The 23,827-nt window shown below is 39.8% G+C and overlaps 1 protein-coding gene across 1 annotated transcript in view; it reads left to right on the top strand.

The window, feature by feature from the left end:
* Positions 1-23,827, top strand: part of LOC124154384 (dynein axonemal heavy chain 12-like) — a 242,984-nt gene that overhangs the window by 157,369 nt on the left and 61,788 nt on the right. The window contains exons 40-47 of the mRNA XM_046528076.1: positions 252-415; positions 7,819-8,006; positions 8,372-8,566; positions 8,651-8,769; positions 11,094-11,271; positions 11,913-12,141; positions 12,788-12,945; positions 13,030-13,260. Of these exons, the coding sequence (XP_046384032.1) occupies positions 252-415; positions 7,819-8,006; positions 8,372-8,566; positions 8,651-8,769; positions 11,094-11,271; positions 11,913-12,141; positions 12,788-12,945; positions 13,030-13,260 (1,462 nt within the window). The remainder of the gene's footprint in view (positions 1-251; positions 416-7,818; positions 8,007-8,371; positions 8,567-8,650; positions 8,770-11,093; positions 11,272-11,912; positions 12,142-12,787; positions 12,946-13,029; positions 13,261-23,827) is intronic.

The following is a 23,827-nucleotide window of genomic DNA, read 5'->3' as shown; positions in this document are numbered from 1 at the left end:
TGAAAACCCCCGATTTCCCCCATGAAACCCCTAAAAAGAATTGATAATGGCGGGAAAAAATCAACATGCAGGCTACCTTACATCATGCATGCAGCTATTGCTTCCAAACTATTCCACTCATGGGAAATATCATCTGATTCTAATATTATATAGTTTATATGTACGTACACAATTTCAATTTCCCCTACCATTATCATTTGTCCTCCCAGATGTTGAGTCTGTATTTAATCTCTCGCTTTGTGTATCCTTAGGTATGCTCTGGAACACCTCTCCCGTCTCTGCAGAGTAATGGCCATGCCGAGAGGAAGTGCTCTTCTCATTGGTTTTGCCAATGTTGGGAAAATGATGCTGAGCAGATTGGCAGCTGCTTTAATTGGACACAAATATGTTGAGCTCAATGCCAGCAATTCAGGTGGTGAGTGTGTTTGGGTGGTCATTGGTTACAGGGATGACTTTTTATGATCCCTTTTGACCTCTGGTTGAGTCTTAGAGTAAGGCCTTTCGTGCTACCTTTGTACTCTCCTTCCCCTTCTCTCACAACCGATGAAGGACCCTAGCAGCTATTTTGCTATAAAATCCTCCCCACTGATATTGTTGTGACTAAATACTATGCATATACAAATTATTATTGTAAAATATGATGAGATTCTTTCCCGGCGTATTAATTGAGTGAAGTCCTCTCGGGATTTCCACCGGTTGATTTGATTTATAGGCACCAACGTTTCAATGAACGCCTCGTTCATCGTCCTCAGGGTGAATAATAAATTTTTACTGATTAAAGAATGTTTATAAGTAACTATAAACAAATTGCAACAATTAAGTTACCCCTGATCGGCCGGAAAAATCTGAATTTTTATGAAACGGTGGGGTTCTATGATTTTTAATTTTCTTTAAAATGGGATTCCACGCATTGCTAATTTTGTATCCAGTGTCCCTATTGAAATTATTTTTATTAAGCCTAATTTCAATGGCTTCCTTAGCAAGCCTGTCCCAGAAGTTGTTGGAACGGCAGATTAATTTGGCGCTATCCCATTTAATTTGGTGATCTCTATTAATGCTATGTTCAGCCACAGCAGACTTATCAGGCTGTCCAAGTCTGAAATGCCTCCGATGCTCCTTAATCCTGGTGGCTATCGTTCTACCAGTCTCCCCCACGTAGATTTGGCCACATTCACGGGAAATCTGGTAGACGCCAGGTGTCATTAGGCCAACGGGGTCTTTTGCCTTCACTAATTTTTGTCCTCTCGGAACTTCCTTGCTGCGAGGACGCGTGTGGCGGTCCCGGTCTCGGACGCGGCTCTCGGGTCGCGCCCGTCCTGGGTCACCGCTCGCGCGCCGCTCTTCGGCCGCCATTCAACGACTGGCTCAGAACTGGCACGGACTGGGGGAATCCGACTGTCTAATTAAAACAAAGCATTGCGATGGCCCCAGCGGGTGTTGACGCAATGTGATTTCTGCCCAGTGCTCTGAATGTCAAAGTGAAGAAATTCAAGCAAGCGCGGGTAACCAGGGCCGTTCTGCCATATATGTCGACAGTATCTACTAAGATCTCGAACATTCTCAAAAGATACAATATAGAGACAATACATAAACCTATTAGTAAACTGAGGGACCAATTAGTGAAGGCAAAAGACCCCGTTGGCCTAATGACACCTGGCGTCTACCAGATTTCCTGTGAATGTGGCCAAATCTACGTGGGGGAGACTGGTAGAACGATAGCCACCAGGATTAAGGAGCATCGGAGGCATTTCAGACTTGGACAGCCTGATAAGTCTGCTGTGGCTGAACATAGCATTAATAGGGATCACCAAATTAAATGGGATAGCGCCAAATTAATCTGCCGTTCCAACAACTTCTGGGACAGGCTCGCTAAGGAAGCCATTGAAATTAGGCTTAATAAAAATAATTTCAATAGGGACACTGGATACAAAATTAGCAATGCGTGGAATCCCATTTTAAAGAAAATTAAAAATCATAGAACCCCACCGTTTCATAAAAATTCAGATTTTTCCGGCCGATCAGGGGTAACTTAATTGTTGCAATTTGTTTATAGTTACTTATAAACATTCTTTAATCAGTAAAAATTTATTATTCACCCTGAGGACGATGAACGAGGCGTTCATTGAAACGTTGGTGCCTATAAATCAAATCAACCGGTGGAAATCCCGAGAGGACTTCACTCAATTAATACGCCGGGAAAGAATCTCATCATATTTTACATTCCTCTACGGGGAGGAAATACACCGCAACATACGCCTGTTGGAGAAACTGTGAAAGGAAAAGGCAAGACTTCTTAGTTCTCTTGCTTTCCTTTTGAGATGTCGCGATGAAGTAACTATACCTAAATTTGCCATGGTTCGTGCGTCCACTAAGTCACCAGCAGTAAGCCGCATTCTAAGAAGAACCAGCTTGGCTTTGGTCTGTGAACGAATCCACGATAAGCGAAGACTTTTGGACTGCAACGCTAAGAAACTTATGGCACTACATCTTCGAATTGCATCGGTTCTCTCTCCTCTGGACTGGGAATTTATTGACCGAGTCACTACTGCCATGGGAGAAATTTTATTGGAAAAGGAGAAAATAAGACAGAAGAGTAAGTACGATCGCCTTCCAAAGTCTAAGCCTGTCGCTCCTCCATTGGACCCAAAACGTGTTGTTATTAATTTGACAAATGAAAGTTTTAACGAGGCAACTTTTACGGCATTGTCCAAGGGACTTAACTTTGCTCCAGCACCCAAGACCATCCCATATTTAGATTATGTAGGTGGAATAGAAAATGCTATTCGTAAACTTCCGGATGATTTGGCCGAAGAAGTGAGGGTCGAAGTTTCCTATGTTTTAAGTCGGGCCGTCCCACCAAAACCTAATACATATATCCAGAGAGGAACGATCTGCCATCAGAGCCCTTCGTGGGAACGAGGAGGTTACTATCTTGCCAGCAGACAAGGGGAACGCCACCATAATCTTAAAAACCGAAGATTATCGTAATAAAATACGTGATATTCTAGAAGACCAGGCTTACCGGAAACTGCATAGAGACCCCACAGAAGCGGTAACAAGAAAGACGATTTCCCTCATCAAGAAGTCCGGTTTAGCACCTGAAGAAGCAAAGAATCTACAACCTGATGCTCCGGCTCCCCCTAGGCTTTATGGACTGCCCAAAATCCATAAAAAAGGAGTGCCGTTAAGACCGATAGTGAGGAGTTCTATCGCTTCGCCCACCTATAACTTGGCTAAATATTTAACATGGCTCCTTTCTCCGTATGTTGGGCTTGGTGAACACCATGTCAAAAACTCGGCCGAGTTTGTGAATATCCTGGATGATATTAAAGTGAAAGATACGGACATTTTGGTCAGCTTGGATGTTGTGTCCCTTTTTACTCGAGTGCCACTCGTTGACACCATTGAGTTGCTGCAGAATATTTTTGATGACAACACGGTGAAACTATTCCATCACGTACTGACGTCAACTTATTTCAAATATGACCAGGAATTTTTCGAGCAGACGGACGGAGTTTCTATGGGATCCCCTCTATCTCCAGCCATTGCAAATTTTTATATGGAACATTTTGAAGAAAAGGCACTCTCCACAGCTCCGCTACGCCCAAGGTATTTTTTCCGATATGTGGATGATACCTTCCTAATTTGGCCTCATGGGTCTGAGGCTTTAATGAAGTTTTTAGAACATATGAATAACCAACATAAAAACATTCAGTTTACTATGGAAAAAGAAATAAACGGCAAGATTCCTTTCCTCGATATCTTGATCCACCGGAAGAGTAATGGTTGCCTGGGACATAGCGTGTATCGCAAGCCGACGCACACGGATCTGTATCTGAATGCTCGCAGCCATCACCACCCTTCTCACAGAGCGGCGGTACTTTCTACCTTAGTACATCGTGCCAAAGCCATCGCGGACACGGAAAGTCTTCCAGATGAGATGAGATATTTGAAGAGAACATTCCGGCAAAATGGATACAGTGACCGACAGATCACTTTGGCCATGAAAAGAACTTTTAACAAAAATTTGTCGGGTGGGAAAGAAGAGTCTAAGCCTGTAGCCAGGGCCGTTCTGCCATATATGTCGACAGTATCTACTAAGATCTCGAACATTCTCAAAAGATACAATATAGAGACAATACATAAACCTATTAGTAAACTGAGGGACCAATTAGTGAAGGCAAAAGACCCCGTTGGCCTAATGACACCTGGCGTCTACCAGATTTCCTGTGAATGTGGCCAAATCTACGTGGGGGAGACTGGTAGAACGATAGCCACCAGGATTAAGGAGCATCGGAGGCATTTCAGACTTGGACAGCCTGATAAGTCTGCTGTGGCTGAACATAGCATTAATAGGGATCACCAAATTAAATGGGATAGCGCCAAATTAATCTGCCGTTCCAACAACTTCTGGGACAGGCTCGCTAAGGAAGCCATTGAAATTAAGCTTAATAAAAATAATTTCAATAGGGACACTGGATACAAAATTAGCAATGCGTGGAATCCCATTTTAAAGAAAATTAAAAATCATAGAACCCCACCGTTTCATAAAAATTCAGATTTTTCCGGCCGATCAGGGGTAACTTAATTGTTGCAATTTGTTTATAGTTACTTATAAACATTCTTTAATCAGTAAAAATTTATTATTCACCCTGAGGACGATGAACGAGGCGTTCATTGAAACGTTGGTGCCTATAAATCAAATCAACCGGTGGAAATCCCGAGAGGACTTCACTAAATTATTATTGTATTTTGGTGAGGAGTATGTGTGATATAATGTAAAAAAAATTGATGAGCATGTGAATTCAGGTATGCATCTACAAAGCTAAATTATTCCCAAGGAATCTGACATTTTGGTGTGATATAATCTAAAACTAAGTGCCTTATCCTGCTCATTTTCAAAGCTGTTATTAGAGGGAACCCAAAAATAAGCAGATGCAATAAAAAAACCAAAATTAATTTTTTATGTTTCAAACATTAGTCATCTTTGAAGTACTCTCCATGTAGTAGAACCCACTGATTCTCTTTGATTCTCTTTTCATCTCCAGAATGTCACCAAAAAATTTCCTTTTCATCACCCTTTTCATCCAGGGGAACAAAAAGAAAGCACAAGGTGCAAGATCTAGTGAGTGGGGTGGGTGAGGAAGCAGTGTTTTTGCAAAAAAATCATTGAGGTGAATTTCACGGCGATTCGTCTTGTTTGCTAACCTTCAGCTGAAATTCGCTGCAATGAACTCCACAAAAGACCAGACTTTTCAGCTAGTTCACAAATTGTGTGCCTACTATCCGCATATTCAAGGGCATGAGTTTTTCCATGTTTTCATCATTTCTGGACCTGGAAGGCCGGCCCAGGCATAGAATGTCTTCGATCGACATGTTGCTGTGTTTGAATTGCAAATACTGCACTTGAGTTCTTTTTAAGGCATGCTCTATCTAAGCTGTAGACAACATATCAACCGTGTCCGGCTCACTTTTACTGAGCAGCGAACAAAATTTCAACGCTGCACGCTGTTCTCGAATATCAGCCACTGCAAAAATTGAAGAGGTCAAAAAACTCTAAACATTCATTCATTTTATTTGCCAAGAGATCAATTACATCAATGTGCATTGATGTAAGGCACGTCAAGAAAATTGCACATGTCCAATAATTACATAATATAAAAATACCTTAATTATATATTGTGCCGGTCCCGCCTCCTTTCCTCTGCTACCCGTTCTGACGAGTGGGAAGCAAAAACGGGACAACACGTAAGAAATTTTTAGGGTTCTGAGATTTCGGGCGACCAGCGCCATTGGCTTTGCTATTAAGACAGTAAAATTGGTGGGGGGCAGAAGAATCGCTACCTTAAATAAATTTCTTTCCGGTTCTTTTTCTTTTAACATAAATGATTTTTAATGAACCGACTACTATACAATGAAATGAAATAACCCCATCGACATTTGAATTACCCCTCCAAAAGAAACACACAAAAAAATTATACCCTTCAACACAAATAAATTGAAACCCTTAATAAACCATCGAACATACAATAAATCATACAATGAATTTGCGCATATTTCAGTAACGCCTTTGTAGCACAAAAGCCATGTTTTAGTCTTAGAGGCGATTTAAATATTGTACAATGATGAAATCAACACTCGTGAACCAATGAGAAAACAATGAGAAATTGACACTAATCACTTATCGTTCCTCTTCTTCAGACGAGAGATGGGGAGAGAGAGCACGAAACACTCACTGGTTTCTTTTAAGGGACACACTACTTTGGCAAATATCAGTTGCACTAGAAGGGAAATAGGGGCGTATAAGCTTACTCGTTCACTCGGTGGCGGGGATCGAGACCAGAAGCCACTCGGGCCATCAGCCGGCTTTTTGTGTCTGCTACACGTGGCCAGTGCTTCTTCCAAAATTCGACCCCTCGGCGATCCGGAACCTTCTTTCCGCTTAATCACAGCCCTCAGCCTTCTCGGGTGCGTTTTAGCCGTAGCGTGCGTCACCTGGTTCTCTCCGTTCTGTTCTCTGCTGACTTGTTCGTTGTTTTTCTGAGACCTGTGCTCTCCCGTGCACGGCCTTTTATCCATTCTTCCCCTACCCAGCGTTCACCGCACTAACGTCGTCTGCAACGCACATGTAAACTGACGACGTTAGCGGGGACTGAGCGAACTAAATCCTTTTTTTTTTTCATCTCTCACTTGTTCAACGAGGCACGAATTTTGAATTGTAAGACAATACCCTTGATACCACATTTATCTTACATAGAAAAATATAAATAAAATTTAAACCACTTAACAAAACAAAAATACAAATAAGGCGTTTTGCCACAATATACAATGGGATAATACACTCATTCGACTCCCAAGTACTCATTTACGGAATAAAATGGGTTTTTTTAAGTAAAAAATCCCTTACTTTTCTTCTAAATACACTGATAGTTTGAATATACTTCAATCCAGAGGGCAATCTGTTGTACAATTTTATACCCATATATTCCGGACCCAAGGAAACCCCTTTGGTTCTAGCGTGTGGTGTATGGAAATTGTCCTTGCCTCTAGTGCCATGATTATGAATATTTGAGTTTTTAACAGAGGTGAAATAATTGCATTTTACACAGGTAACTATCGAACTGTACACTGTCGCAGGGGCTTGCTACTACCAATTACAGCCACGCTGTTTCGCATACTGACTCAGAAATGATCAAAAAAACACCCATATAGTGGAATAAGCCTGAACTATAAGAGCAATGCACGCAGCAATTTCCATCCAGTTATTTCTGGGTCCCCTCTTGCAGTGTTGCAGTGAGGGGTGGGTTTTGGGGGATAATCCCTCCCTCCCCCAGAGCTCATAGAAATTTTTAAGTTTAATCCATTTTACGTAATTGGATCAATAGATTGGATTTATAGAATAGTGTAAGGAATAATTAAAATATCCCTCATAAAACCTTAAAACTCACCATTTTGAACCATTTATCATAAAAATTTTCTGGGGAGGGCCCCCCGCAAATCTTGCTTACCCTAGCGGGTACTCAATACTCCCCAACCCCCCAGTATTAGTTGCGCCTAAAACCCCCCCTAGCCATAATTCCTAGGAGCGCCCCTGCCCTCTTGTACATATTGGCAACAACCACCTAAAGGGGGGGGGGGCAACTCAGGAAATGAGACTGATGGAATTTTCTAGTCCAGTGAGGTACATAGACCCCACTTGCACAGTAGCTTAGCTGTGCCTCTCTCCTCATGGATTCAACAGTACGTAGGCCTTGCGTCTTGGAACTGATATTTGTATTAATACTTCTCTTCCTTCACTTTGCATGCCACATGGGCTAGGTTGGGAAGAATGGAGGAACTCACTCAAGAAAATTTTAAAGAGTGCTGGTGGCAAATCCAAACCAACAGTGTTAGCATTAGGCGAAATGCACATGACTGATATGTACCTTGCTGATGTAGAAGCATTGTTACAATGTGGAAAAGTGCCAAACATGTTCTCTATTGAAGAAAAGATGGAACTTCTTGAGGTAAATTGCTGATTTCATGGCAGAGCTGTTTTAATGATTCAGGGAAATGTATATAACTTGGTGGCAATTATGTATTATCTTAACGTAATGGATTTTGGCCAAATTTCTTTTCACTCTCCCTATGTCTGTACTTTTTGAGTGCTACACAGTTGTTTTGGAAAGCATCTACTTGTTGCCATTGTTAAAATAGTTTAGATTAATAGCCCAGTAGATGGGTGAATCGTTAATTCAGGATATTTCCAATCCATCAGTGGCACTACAGTCTGATGTGGATAGTGGCCTTATTCAGACATTTATCAGATACTTATTCTAATATTTATTTTGTGATTCTCTGCTAACATAGATTGTCAATTTTCTGGTTCTAGATGGTTGGCAGGAGGGCCCAGGGGTCCAGGAGGACTGTCAATATTGACCCCTTAACTTTGTATGCATTTTTTGTGAATTGCTGCAAAGATAATTTACACTTGATTCTGTGCATGAGACCTACTGGTCCAGGATTTCGAGAAAGATTGTTCTGCTATCCATCTTTCACTGAATGCTGCACTGTGGATGTATTTGAGGTGAGGGATTGTTTGTTTAGTGACTGTTTTGCTCGTGTCTAGAACAGTGTACACCACGTTGTGCGTTTCCTTTTCTCTGCCCAGAAATGGCCAGAAGAAGCAATTGAGAAGGCTGCAGTGTTGAGGTTGGGGAGGCTGAATTTGGATGAGAATGTCAAGCGCTCCTTGATTGATGCCGCTGTTACCATCCATGTGTCATCAGGGTATGTTACCTTTGTTTACCTCTTTGATCATGTATGATAACACGTACACCCCATTGGGCAATTCACTATTTAGGTTGTTACAGTAAAACCTCTTTACATTGTAATGGAGTGGACCAAAATTTGGGCAATTAGATGCATGGAGGTTCACTATAGAGAGGTTTTAGTGATATGCACCATTTTTTCATATCCTTTGGAAATGAAAGGCACTGCTCTCTTTTAAACCATTATAATCATGTGTTTAAATAAACAAGCATGCATTTGTGAACATATATTTATTAATTTATGATAACATAAGGCGAGCGCTATTGCGTGATTTTAACTATGATTCGAGGGAAAACGATGTGATCTCTCCAAAGTCAACAGTCACTTAAAATGATTTGGATAGTTGGATACCTTATTTCTTATTTACTGTTCGGTATGCTCTCATATGAAAAAAATGGCCATAACTAATGATAAATATGAAAATTGCAGCATATTAAAGGTGTATAAGAAAAAAAATAAGGGTAACATATCTATTGCTGAAAATGTCATTCCATGTACGTAATTGCAGCTGCATTAATGGTTTCTAGTTGTCTCGGTACAATTTGTGGAGGTAGTTAGGCAGTCTCGGGGATATCTCCTAGGTATGATAAGTGGAGGTTTTACGAGATAAAGAGGTTCACTGCATAGAGGTTTGCCTATAAATTTACATGTAAATTTGACTGGACCTTAGGGGTGGTATGAAGTATGGAGGTTTATGATGTAAAGAGGTTCACTACATAGAGTTTTTACTGTATTCCTAAAATTAATCCTGGCTACTTACTCACTTGATTTCATCCTCTATGCCTCAGCTCTCTTCTGACATCTACTTTTATTTTCCAGAAGTTGTGTATTTGTTTCTTTGTTACTTCAAAAGCATATTGCTGCATCCAGCATTTCATTTAATAATATATGTATGTATTTACTAGAGATGGGTCGAATAGCAGATTTCTCGAATTCGAATATCGAATTCGAATATTAAATCATTGCTCGAATATTCGAATACCTCGAATTTCGAATACCTCGAATACTAAATGATGAATGCTAGAATGTTTGACTCGGTTGCCTATGCAGCAGGCAACACAAGATTTTGGGGAGTAATTTTGATTTACTAATCTCTAATGATTTTAATTTGATGCTAAGTCTCCGTCGTATTTTGACATTTATTTCTTTGCGTAAAATGCTTAAATAAACTCAGAAATACGTCGTGTTTGGTCTTATTCTTTTTGAAATTACGCGCACATTACTAATATTTCAATTCAATAAAGGTGTAACATCAATTGACGAAAGTCATTCTTAGACACCTTTTGTGCTAATAGATGACTCATGCAGCGGTTGACCTCCACAGAAATGGAGAACTTCGAAGCTGGTAGGAAAAAAAGGTCAGTGGGGGAGAAAAGGGAGGGCCGGAAACACGTTTCTATTGTTCTCGTGTAACCCGGTATTTTTTCGAAGCTAAGGTCTTCGTAATATGATCCCTGCGCGAGCTGTGACCTTTTTTTTATTTCGAAGAAGAGGAAATCCTCAGAGGGGTGGGCTAGTGCTGAATGGAGAGTGATACCGGATCTTGGGAAATGCGCTAATGTAAGTATCCCACGGTACTCACACAGCAGTTGACCTCCAGAAATGGGGAACTTCGAAGCAGGTAGCCAGAAAAAGGTCAGTGGGTGAGAAAAAGGGGGAGGGCGTGAAACACGTTTTTATTGTTCTCGTAACTCGATATTTTTTTCGAAGCAGGGGTCTTCGTAATGCGATCCCTGCGCGAGCTGGGACCTTTTGTTTGATTTCGGAGAAGAGGAAAGCGTCAGAGTGGGTGAGGCGAGTGCTGAATGGAGGGGGATAGCGGATCGTGGGAAATGCCCTAAGGTTGCTATCCCACGGCACTGAGGTTCTCCTGGTGGGGGGAATCGGGGATTTTCGGATTTTTTCACCCGACCATTTTCGGTTCCCCTCGTCGAACTCTTTTCACCGCTAAAATCCACGAATTTGATGTAATTCGTCAACTTGCGTAAAACGGCGCTGCGAGCACTAAATGACTACTGTTCTCTACATTTTTCCGAGTCAACTACCAACGACGTGCGTGCGACAGTGTATGACGCGAAATTCAAAGTATTCGAGGTATTCGAGGCGGTGCTTTTCGCATAACTATTCGAAACCTCGAATATCGAATACTTTCTAATATTCGAGGTATTCGAGTATTCGCGGATACTATTCGCACATCTCTAGTATTTACTATACCGATTTTTTGGGATAATTTTCATGAAATTGATGATTATCCTAATGTTATTTTAACTTGACACCTTCAGGTTTTTAGGAAGGTTGTACTCTGAAAAAATCCATGAAGCTCTACACTTTCCGCTGGGGTCATATTTTGAGCTGCTCGAACTTTGTGAGACACTTATTCCACAGAGGAAAGAGAAACTTTTTGGCAAGAAGCAAAGGTATATGGCAGGCTTGGAGAAGCTGTCAACTTCTGCAGAAATGGTTTGTAATACCTATTTTTTGGATCATGTATTTATTGTTGTGGTGCCTCATGAAGATTTGTGAGCATGTACGTGATTAATTTTTCGTGGGACTGGCATGTAAGAAATCCAAGAAAAAATTTATCATTAGACCTAACCCTGTGTGAAATCCTCCAGAGGGACTGATACACAGGGTGACCAGTAAGAAAGATCACTCACATTTAAAGGCTGTCTTGATTTAGAGCTCTTGCCTTCCAAATAGGGTCATTCACTCAGATCTGAAATCCCTTTTCATCAAGATAATTTGTTAGATGGAATTGAAAGATAAGCTAAGAGGCAAAAAATGTCTTCCTAATTCTACTGTCCTTTCGCAAGTTTAAAGTTAGGAAACACCAAAGTTGCCACCCATTTTTTATGAGAAGGTGATGTAATTGCCTCGTTCAAGTTCTTTAGCTGGTTCATGCGGAACAGATTATTGAGGGAAGGAATCACAAGGTAGCAAAAAACAATGAACCACGGGAGGATGAGGATTACATATATCATAGCACATGTGGTGATGCAAGTCTTGAACCGGTGTTTTATTGTAGTTGAAGTAGACTCGAAGAAATCGAAACTTTTGAAAGCTCTTTCTCTCTCTCTCTCTTCTCTCTCTCTCCTTTGAAGTCTGAGAGTATGCAAAAGGCAGTGGATGAAATGCAGCCAGAATTGTTGAGGGCTAATGAAGAGTCGAAGATGATGCTGGAGGCAATAGAGAAGGAGACAGCAGCCCTGGAGAAGGCTTCGGTTGTCATTAAGGAGGATGAAATTGAGGCCAATGAGAAGGCCAAAGAGGCGCAAGAGCTCAAGGATGATTGTGAAAAGGATCTGGCTCAAGTAATCCCTATACTTGAAGGTATGCCATCTTGCTGAGAATTTGCATATTTCACCCCCAAGGGGATTCAGCTCAAAGGTTGAGTTGAATGAATAGGTGGCGGCTTGGTGTAGTGGCTAGAGCACCGGCTTCACATCTTGCGGACCCAGGTTCCCGGCTTGATCCCTGTAAGAGTGTTGTGTGGAGGACACTTCAAAGTGCAACACTCCATGCGTCTGATGGGACGTAAACCCTTTGGCACCTTTCAGAGCAGGAGCAAGCGGGCTCATTTCGATGCTTGGTTTCTCTGCGCTCTTCCTTTCCTACCCTTCCCTCATGGCACAAATGATCTTAGCTGTCAGTTACTTCCTTCAAAAATCATACCATACTTGGATAAGTTACAGTAGAGCTCAACCAGGACTAACATGGAACCTATACCTCCCCTCCACCACCTTTGTTGGCTATGGCTTTGAACATGAATGCCATAGTGGATTAATTTGAGAACTGAAAATGGCTCTATGTTTCGTGAGACTGAGAAGTAAACTATTTATTTAAAAGCTCTAGCTTCTCAGGGATTTTTGGAATTTTCCTATTTTGGAGGGATATTTTTGGTCATCAGCAAAATTCCCGTTCTTGATCTTCTGCCGAAAGCCTCATACCATTTACTTATTTGTTGATTATGTCATAGGTGCTGTAAAATCACTGAATACCCTAAAACCTGCTGACATAACCCTGGTAAAGTCGATGAAGAATCCTCCTGAAGCTGTTAAGTTGGTGATGGCTGCTGTGTGTGTTATGCTTGATATCAAGCCAGACCGACTGAATGAAGACTCCTCGGGCAAGAAGGTCTGTCTCAATTTTTGATTTTTTTGTTAGCATGAGTTTTTAACTAATGTAAGTGAACACGGAAACTTTTGTCATCCATTTCAGGTCACAGATTATTGGGGACCTAGCAAAAAAATTTTGAGTGACATGTCATTCTTGCAAAAATTGAAAGATTATGATAAGCACAACATACCTCCAGAAATTATGGTAAAGATAAGGAAGGATTACATCAAACATCCAATCTTCAAGCCAAAGAAAGTGAAGAAGGCTTCAAGAGCTGCTGAGGGACTGTGCAAATGGGTCTTGGCTATGTCTAATTTTGATGAAGTTGAAAAGGTTTGGTTTAATTTCAATATTGTTGTATTTTAATTACAGAGGGTAAGTGTTTAATGTGTATTTGTACTTATGTATTTTGTTACTCTACCAAATTTCTGCTTTCTCAATAATTCATGAAATCATAGTGTAGGATCAAATTTTGATGCTGCTGGTGGCTGTTTTCCTATGGTGGCCATAAACATTTCCGTTGAAAGTGGGAAGTGCAGGTGAATTTATCTTAGGTATCTTAATAATTTTATTTTCAAAATTTGGAGGTGCTGGTTAAAATTTTTATTTAAATTCATTAGTAAACAAACCGCAGAGGAAATCAGTTTCATCGCACAATATGTGGCCCTGCCAAAATTAGCACAAAAATGTCAGCAGCATTTTATGAAATACAGCACACTCCCGATTATCTGGGCTAATGTCGGGAAGAGGTGGCACAAATATGTAATCGGAAAACGCCGATAACCCAAACTTTCACTTTAATTTCTTGTAATTTTCATCATAAACATAAATCGATCAATCTATTATTATCCATGCACATTTTATGTTATTTTATATTTCTTTCCGAATTCATTAGCAGCATTATTTTACTGATTGTGATCTTTTTCACGGCAATAACATGATTGAACTCGTATTCTTACTGCTCCGTGTAATACCTAGTTTCCGAAAACAGTGCATCTGTGGCTGCGAGATCAAGGATTCAGAAACGTGGTTTGCACGAATGCTTCAAAAGCACTGCGCGACGTCGGAAACTATGTACACTGTCAGGCACCATGCCGCATCTTGGACAAGTTGTCTGGGATGCAGATCCGTGATCACTGAGCGCGATTGCGCACTGTGATGCTTGGAAAACAGGAACACGGAACTCCCGTGATGGCAACTGGCGCACGATCACCCTATCGTCCAGTCGTGGTGGTAGGGAACCAGGGCTTATGGCTTACTGTCTAAGCAAGCAAGTGCCTGGCTATGACTCATGCCATCTCTACTTCCATTTCCCTTGCTGCCTTCACTGCTACTATTCCCTTCCTCTCCAGTTTGAGCTTGACTACAGTCCGGCCGCCGAGAGTTGTCCGATGACTTTTGAGGGTCTAGTTCAGGGTAGGGGGTAAGATTGCCAGGTAAGGAAGGGAAACGCCCACCTCACATGTAAACAAAAGGGTTCCCTCATGTAAGGAACCAGAAGGGACGACGAGCGTGATGTACCCAAAGGAAGAATCTTTTGTTTCAATTCAAAGAAAGAGTTTGTTTTGGTGGCTCAGGCTTGTTTCGGTGCATCACATGCATGTGACAACGTTCTATAACTAGGCGAGGGTGTGAGGGGTGTTTGGGGGACTGCGATCGGCTGCAAACCGTGCGTGCTGGCGCAAGGTTCTCCTCCCCTCTTTTTGAACTTCCATGGGACAACTCTCGCCGGCTGGACTGTAGTCAGGGCATAAATATGCCTGAGTGCAATGAAATCTCCGGTTCCCTAGGGCTGTAATCGAGTCCAGGGCTGTAATCGAGTCCAGGGCAATAATTGCAATGTGAAATATTTGTACGTATAATGATTGTTGATAACATTTTTCATCATTTAAGATTTGTTTATCGTTCAAGAATCTTCAAAAGTTACTATTCGAGAATCCAGACAAGGGAGACGCCAACTATCGGCCGAATTCGAAAGTAGAGCTTCAAGGGAATCATAGGTGGCTAGGCATTCACTGCAGGAAGCCACGTTGATCAAGCATTGGTATTGTTCGGTATTTTCTGATTTCTGTAGTTATTTTGTTGACATTAAGCTATCATTACGTCGTTAGCAATATGTTTTATCCATTAAATAGTGTGTTTGAGGCTTTTAAGTTCCTTTCCATTGCTACAATTCGTCACTCAACTGTGACGTTGGTAATATAGAAACTACGTTGCGAAATCATGGGCATTGTAGGGTAGGTATACTCAGTTTTCTCTGGATAAATTGTGAGTATTAAGCTTTGATAACTTCGTAAGTAATGTTTTTTATTCATTTATATATATATGTGTGGTCTTTTAATTGATTTTGATCACTGCAATTCATCATTCCCCTTGACGGTAAATCCTGACGATGGGAAACCATGTTGAGAAATCTTTGGCACTGTTGGGTATATTGAGTTTTCTCTAATTACACTGGACGGCAAAAATAATTTTTTTGAGCCCTGTTACCATTCCTGCTAATTATAATGCAAAATGACCTCCTGAATCCGAACATGACATCCACGTCCCTCCTCCACCCACCATTTTCAGGGGGTGCACGGGGTTTTTTTGACGCTTTGTGCAACTCCATTTTTAAGGAGAAAGAATACTTTTGAACTGCAATGAGAATATAAAATCTTAATCTTATATTTTTCGTGGAATTGGAAAGTATTACTTTTCCTTTTTAGCTGCAAAAGCTAAGAGAATTGCCGTCCAAGCCTGAATGGGCGAGGCATTGTGAGGGCCAGTGTAGTAAAGTGAATCTTCCGAGCTATTGCTACAAATTTTAATTATTGTTGCTATGCTATACAGCAAAATATTTTTATTATTACTGCTGTTTCTTGTTATTATATATATTTTTATTAGTGATGGGTCGATTCCAAAATTTTATCGATTCCGATCCCGATTCCGATTCTGACATTTCGATTCCGATTCTACCGATACCGATTCCATCGATTCTGATGCCATAGGCTCCAAGAAAAATATCACTTAATTCCAGGCAACAAGAAAACCACTTTTAAAAATATTACTCTGTGAAAGAGTCAGTTGACAAAAGCATCTTTCATATCATTACAATGTAATTAAAATATAATTGCTAAATTTCAAAACAGAACATACCTGAAAAGTTTCAAATTCTCAAGCAGAAAAACCAATTGTTCTACATGCTCAGCCAGCAGGTTTTGACGTCTCCATGTTACAGTATTACTGCCTGCAGAAAATTGCCTTTTGCTACACGTGTGTTATTGGGCAAGTACTTTCCCACCACAATTGCAAGATTTCGGAGACTTTGGAATTTTTATTAAAAATTATATCAACGATTTTTTTGGATCTTGAATCTTCATGGAATTCAAGTGGATGAAGCGAACAACTATAGAACTAAACTTTAGTTTTGTAGAGCCAAAAAAAATGCTATACTTCTCACGTCATTTAATCAACCTTAAAATCTCCCGATTTTTTAAGTTCAAGAAAGAAACTAAACGCTACAAATGAATATCACATCGGACGGACGCAGTAATAAAATAGGCTAAAAGAGCCTTGTGGTGTGAAAACTCCCCCTACCGCGCGACTCACCTCGGCGAAGGTGGAAAGGGAAAAAGGGTATCGGTTGTTGCCTTTCAGGGAAGCAGTTCATTTTTCTATCTCTTAAACATGCTGACTTAATCTCTTCACTTTACTTCAATACCCGAGGCATATTTCTTACGCGTGGGATGGTTCCGAAAAATATCCAATCATTAGTATTTTCACTCGAGTAATGCGCTAAATGGTCTCGTCGATCTATACATAATCCTTATTAACATCCTCAGTTTAGTGTTTTAAGTAAATGAAGACGATTATCCATGCATTAAATGACGATTTTCAAGACTAATGTTTTAAAAAACTTGAAAAATCGGCCTCAGTTACCGAGCCTTAAAGTTCCGCAGCGTGTAGCTCAGCCTTGACGCGCGATTGAAAAATCGCTCTTATTTCCTTCGTCGCAAACTTTTTTTTCGAGATTTCTACTTAGTACTCTTTAGAAATCTCTAATTTATATTGTGTTCAAATTTTCCGAGTTATATTTTTCGTAAACGAAAGATAATGTCTACTTTATGTCAAATTTCACGTGAAAAACGGGTCGGCCACTTTGCGTTGAAAAAGCAGACAGATGAGAGCCAAAATCTTCAAAAGTCATTGAAAGTATAGGAAAAGCACCAGATCACAGGAATATTGCGTTTTTTATTCCACAAAACTCCAAATACCAACGCAAAACCACTTGGATAAATTCAAAGATTTTTTGAGGAAAAACGATATCTCGCGTGGCATTGAAAAATTGGTCATGTTTGGGCCACTGTATCTCACTAAAGGGTCGTATTTATGTAAAATGGCATATAAATCTATATCCGGTAATAATTTATGAGTATTTACGCTAAGTTTCAAGTCTCTATCCCCAAAAAGGTCATTTTGGGCTTCATTCCAGCTTTTTCCGATTTCGGACCAGTGCGCGCCGGGTAGGAAGACGATCGGCCGCCGCGGCTGGCGTCAAGGTATTCGGCGCCCACGTCGAAAAAATTTAGTGTATTCGGCAAGCTGAAACTACCAGGCCAAGACATTAGAATGACTTATCAGCTTTAAAAACTGTATTATTACATGAGTTTCATGATAGCGCTTCCTGTCGGCAGATTGCTGGACCTAGTAGCCTCGAAAGCTATGTAACCTTAACTACTCGACTCGACATTCGTAATGCTACTCGAAACGCTCGAGTCGAATACCAACTACTCGATCGTCTTGAATTTTCGAGTACCCGCACATTCCAAAAAGATATGTGTTTTGTTATTACGATTACGTGGCACGAAAATTCAAATGACTATTGGAAACGCGGTCGTATATTTTGTTGTTTGAAGTACTACTGGAATCGGAATCGATTTTTCGCCTAGGCAAGTACTCGTTTTCGATTCCGGTTCTTGGCCGAGAATCGAGGAATCGAACCGACCCATCACTAATTTTTATCATTCGGAGGAGGAAGACGTGAAATGGGAGCTGGAAATTTTTAAAAATAGGTGAAAATTTGCGAAAGAATGGCAAAATTGATCGTTCTTAATGCGTTTTTACACAATTTACAGAGACTTAGGGCCGTATTAATAGTCGACCCCCAGGGGTCCCCTAGCTCTAGGTATCCCCTTACAGTCCCCCACGCACAAATCTGGTATTAATAGTCGTCCCCTAGGCTGTAGGGGCCCCCTTGCAGTCCCCTACAATGGGAGCGGAGTGAGCCTCACCTTGCGACATGTGCATGAAGCAGAGAAAACAGGTACTACTGGAATGTGTAAGCAGAAATCTTTAGTTGCTTTCGTATTTTATTGACTTCATGTTGCTGCTTGTTCATATACGTTCGTTGCTGTTGTGCTCTCGTTAAAAAGTTACTCATTTATGCCTTCCCTAGTAGAAAAAATTGTGTTCTTTTATGTTCACCAATTTCTTGGTGTGTTCTTTTGATGTTCAATTTATGTTCTTTTTATGTTCATCTCAGTGAACACAAAATGAACATTTTTCTTTATGTTCATTTTGTGTTCCCTTTGAGTTCATTTTATGTTCACCATGGTGAACACAATATGAACATTTTTTTATGCGTTCATTTTATGTTCACTTTGTGTTCATTTTATGTTCACCATGGTGAACACAAATTGAACATTTTTTTATATGTTCATTTTATGTTCACTATGTTGAACACAAAATGAACATTTTTCTTTATGTTCATTTTGTGTTCCCTTTGAGTCCATTGTATGTTCACCATGGTGAACACAATATGAACATTTTTTTATGCGTTCATTTTATGTTCACTTTGTGTTCATTTTATGTTCACCATGGTGAACACAAATTGAACATTTTTTTATATGTTCATTTTATGTTCACTATGTTGAACACAAAATGAACATTTTTCTTTGTTGTTCTTTAAAATAAACCAGTATAAAAATTCTCATTCCTTGGAGGTGATTGTGGATAACTGCAGTTCATGTGTCATGACAAGTAGCTTTACATAAAACAAGTAATACAGATGATTTTGGAGACTTTGTCTACCAAAAATGAGTTTGAATTTCGCTATCTTGAAATCCACAAAACTGTATTTTTTAGCAGTTTTCCATAATATTTCTAGAAATTTAAAATAATGAATTTCCGGAAAAATTATCCCAAAATGAAGGCATATCATAAAAAAATGGACATTGAACGATCCGAGAATGCAATCAAGGAACACCTGAAAACACTCTCAATATGTACTTTATTGCATACTAAACAGGGATAAGGCCTGAGCATTCGGCTTCTTCAACTAAATTCGTTTCTAATAAAAAAAGCTGGAAATAAAATGGTTTGAAACTTATCCAAACACTGACATCTGATTCACAAAGATGTGAAAGTGTTCATGGTAATGATGGGACTTCCGTGAAAGCTTTTTCTTTGTTGTTCAACAAAATGTTCTTTTAATGTTCATTTTGTGTTCTTTTGATGTTCAAAAAAGTGTTCATTTTGTGTTCAAATTATGTTCTTTTTATGTTCACAGGCGAGTGTTCATTTTGTGTTCTTTTTATGTTCTTTCTGTCACAAAACACATAAAAAGAACATAAAGTGAACATTCGGTGAACGTAGAAGGAACACAATTTGAACATTAAATGAACATAAAAAGAACACTGAATGAACACACTTTTTTCTACTAGGGTTTATTCACCTCCATATTAATTCATACCATACCATTTATTCACCCTGTCACATTGCTCATTCGCCCATTCAAAATCGTTTCGTTTTCACCCATTTTCATTAATTTCACCATATCCCTTTCATCTCAACCTTTTCCTGTGTATCACTTTGCTGAATATACGTTCATATTTTCCCATTTACATGTGATTTGGGTTATCTTTGTTGAGGATGGACAGCCTGGAGGCCTTTGTTCGTCGTCTCGATAGATTGGCGAACCAACATCTGAGATTGAAGAAGTTTTACGTTCCTGATGCGCAAAATCCATTCGATTTTTTTTAGAGATACAGAGTTCGTGCAGCGGTACCGGTTTCCTAAGGAAGCCGTGAGAGGGCCTCTGCTTGAGATGGTGCGGCCTCATTTCGTCGGTCCTTAGTGAATCTCAGGTTAGAGAGTGTATACGAGGTTCAATACATCAGTGTGAAATCATGCGTAGGACAAACTAAAAGGGCCATACATTGCTGAATAAAAGAACATGCTCAAACACTGAACAATAGACAAGAAGAGAAATCAGAAATTGTTCAACATGTCTTGTCAGAGCCAGGTCATGAAATCAATTTTGATAAAGCAAAAATCTTGGCCAAAGAAATGCAATATACCGTAGTAGAATAATCAGAGAATCGGTGTAAATTACCAAAAGACCATAAAATATGAATCGGGAAGACGGTTACACCCTTTCCAGCACCTGGAAACGCTTGTTTCTGGACCCCAGAAGGACCCCCCTGCGCCGTATGGGGACTAATAAGCGACGGGCAAGTGCTCCCTCAATCTGGCGCCACCGTATAAACATCGGGCAATGAGAAGCACTCTCTGTATCAGCCTGGCTTGAGGACACCTACAGCACAGTTGGTAAAACGTCGCCATCAAAATGACAGCGCGGACGGAACCAGTAAATCTATCCAACTACGTACTAGGTGTATTATTCGATCTTGGGAATGCAATTACATAAACCTTTAAAACACAAAGGCCACATTATCTGGTTTTTATTCCGCAACATTACCTCCTCAGTCTCAGTTTTCAGTGTTTGCTCCACAACAAATTTGTATCTTGGAGCTTTTGGTCACCAGTGCGAATTAGGTACCTTGACCTACCACTATTCAACTTTGTAGTCTATTATGTTTATTGGCTGTTGCTAGATACCAAAACTTGTTCCAAATCCATTTCCCTTAATAACAGGCACAGATTTCCTTATGTTCAGCCATTATCGCATGCTTTCATGATAGGAGTTAACGAGCTGAAGGAATAAATTTATATGCAAATTTAAAAAAATGTAAATATATTTTATAAAAATAAAATTTACAAATTAGGGGTGACGTTTCCCACAAAACTATTTTAGTTGTGCTTCCGCCAGCTTTCTAGCAGCCACAGCTTGCCTCAGTCTATCTTTTGTTATTTTGTCCTTCTCCAGGGATCTTGTTATCTTCATTTCATACAATCTTCGTAAATAGTTCCTCCCCTCTTCCATCATTCCCTTAACTCCCTCTCAGCAATGCCCATGGAAGTATTGGCTGAAAGCATCCAGGAAGCAATTATAAATTAAAGACAATATATCATACATCATTTTGTAGGAAAAAAATAAATAAACAGAGCTGAAAGCATGATCATTTTTCAATTTTTTTTAATCACAGAAAATGTAGCATTGTGACTTAAACGACATATTTTTTCGAAAACTTTTATATTAAAATGTCATTTAGATGGTTATAAATTTTATCCCACAGCCTCCCAAAGCTTCTATTTAAATAATTTTTGATAGAATTTGCACCGAGTCCAACGGCTAATATCATTTAAGTTAATAATGCAATATTACTAGCTATCAAAATACTAGCACTATTTACCCCAGGTAATTTTCAAGGGATATTAAGGACTATCATTCATTGTCATTAAAATTAGCAAATTCACATCTAATCACACCAAAGAAATTAATACAGTAGTTAGCAAATAATGCAAGAGCAAAAAAAGCACCCGAATTTCAGAAACACTGTTTTTCAGGCTCTATAGGCAAATAAATATGCGCCCGTCAGCACGTAAAAACTCATACCGTAATACATACCACATATTACTCCAACCCACATTACTGGATCCTCTCAGAATGAATGCACATTTTACTTTCTTTACTTCAAATATTCTGTTGCTAAATAAGTATGCTCCAATCTCATTATGAAATCGACAGAAAATGCTGAATCCGGCAAGGCGAGGATGTACTTCAACATAGTATTACCAACTACGTAAAATCAGTTAACTGCAGATAAATACCTGAAAGAGACATCCTAAACTTACCTTTACTTGCATAGCCTTTTTATTTACCTTTTCAGTGATTTTACATCTCTTCTAACAACATCGCGGTGACAGTTGAACTCACTCCGTACAGCTAGCCACGCCTTTTTCTTCGCCTCGCATTGAACGCTGTCCGTTCTGTTGTTTTCAATGGAACATTTTATTTCAATCAAATCGCACAATATTTTCTTCTCCGTAGCTGAAAACGAAGCATTTCGCGCTGACATCTCAAGTTCTTTGTATAAAAACACCTATAAAAATAAAGTAAGTAAACACCTCTGTTGTCGTTACGGCCTATAGTTACCACGTTCGAAGTCCCCTTACTAGGGGACTCCAAGGGGACGACTATTAATACCGATGTTGAAGATTCCCCTTGGAGTCCCTTGGGAAGGGTGCCCCTAGGGTACCCTTAGGGGAACGACTATTAATACGGCCCTAATTCCCCCCAAATCTACCTCCTTACCATTAATATTCATTTTTTAGAATTTTGCACCCCTCAAAACCTTTAAAAAAATTTAAATGCTAAAATAATCGTTTTAATTCCTCCAAATGACTGAAAAGTGATAAATATTGGAGGGGGGAGCTCCCCCGAAAATGGTGGGTGATGGGGAAAAACGGAGTTCATTTTCAGATTTAGGAGGTCATTTTACAGATGAAGCAGCTGGAATGGTGTCAGGGCCGATAATCATGCCGTCCAGTGTTATTTTGTTAGTACTGTGATAACGTTGTAAGTAATATATGTTATGCATTACCAATAGCCAATACTTTTCAAAGCTGATACTTTCAATTCACCGCTTTGCTGGCTAAGGCAACCAACAGACATTAACGAGTCCCGTGTTTAAAATACACTCTCCCTCCATAGCACAGCAGCTATTCGTTGTTGCCCCTAGGTATCTAAATATCTCTTAATAACCAAGAAAAATCTTCCTTGGCATATTTGCGACATATAGCGGGATGCCTCGACGATAGTTCCTACCACAGAGTTGTGCTCCTACTAACTCTAATCTACTACTCCTAATCGTCAGGACACTAACCTCGCTGCATCGGCCATATTGTCAGCGCCTTCAGCGCCGCCATCGGTGATTTGAGTCTCGAATAGAGATTTTTTTGCCACTAATCGTCGTCTGCCATGCTAGATCAGACATCCAAGTAAACTTGAAACATTCCTTGTCAGCAAATAAATTAAATAATTCCATTTTTTATGGGAATTGTAATGGGAATAATAGGCCTGGTGTGATGCCTTAAAATGCATATACATATCCTGCTGCTTTTGTGTCCGATTTTATTTTTTTTTACTAGAGATGGGTCAAATAGCAGATTTCTCGAACTCGAATATCAAATTCGAATATTAAATCATTGCTCGAATATTCGAACACCTCGAATTTCGAATACCTTGAATACTAGAGTTGCACAAAGCATATTAAATGTACGTTTCTTCTTCTATTTCCCTTGATGAATGTATAAATAAAGAGGTATCCAGTGGAACTTCAATCTATCGTTTTTCTAGGGGATGGACGAAGAAAACGATGAATGCGGGAATGTTTGACTAGGTTGCCTATGCAGCAGGAAACCCAAGATTTTGGCAAGTAATTGTGATTTCCTTTAAAGGATTCAAACAGGAATTTATCTGATTAATGTAATATTTATTTTTATGGAAACAATTTAGGCATATATGTAGTTGTTTCAACTAACATTTAGACACCTTTTGGGCTAATAAATGACTCATGCAGCAGTTGACCTCCAGAAATGGGGAACTTCAAAGCAGGTAGGTAGGAAAGGTGAGTGGGGGAGAGAGAGGGAAGGGTGAAACACGATTCTATTATTCTCCTGTAACTTTATATTTTCTTTCGAAGCTTTTGAATTATGGTCTTTGTAATACGAACCC

The sequence above is a fragment of the Ischnura elegans genome, chromosome 1, assembly GCF_921293095.1.
Source record: "Ischnura elegans chromosome 1, ioIscEleg1.1, whole genome shotgun sequence".
Classification (NCBI taxonomy): Eukaryota; Metazoa; Arthropoda; class Insecta; order Odonata; family Coenagrionidae; genus Ischnura; species Ischnura elegans.
Note: the sequence above shows the minus strand (reverse complement) of the source record. Positions and strands in the feature narration are given on the sequence as shown.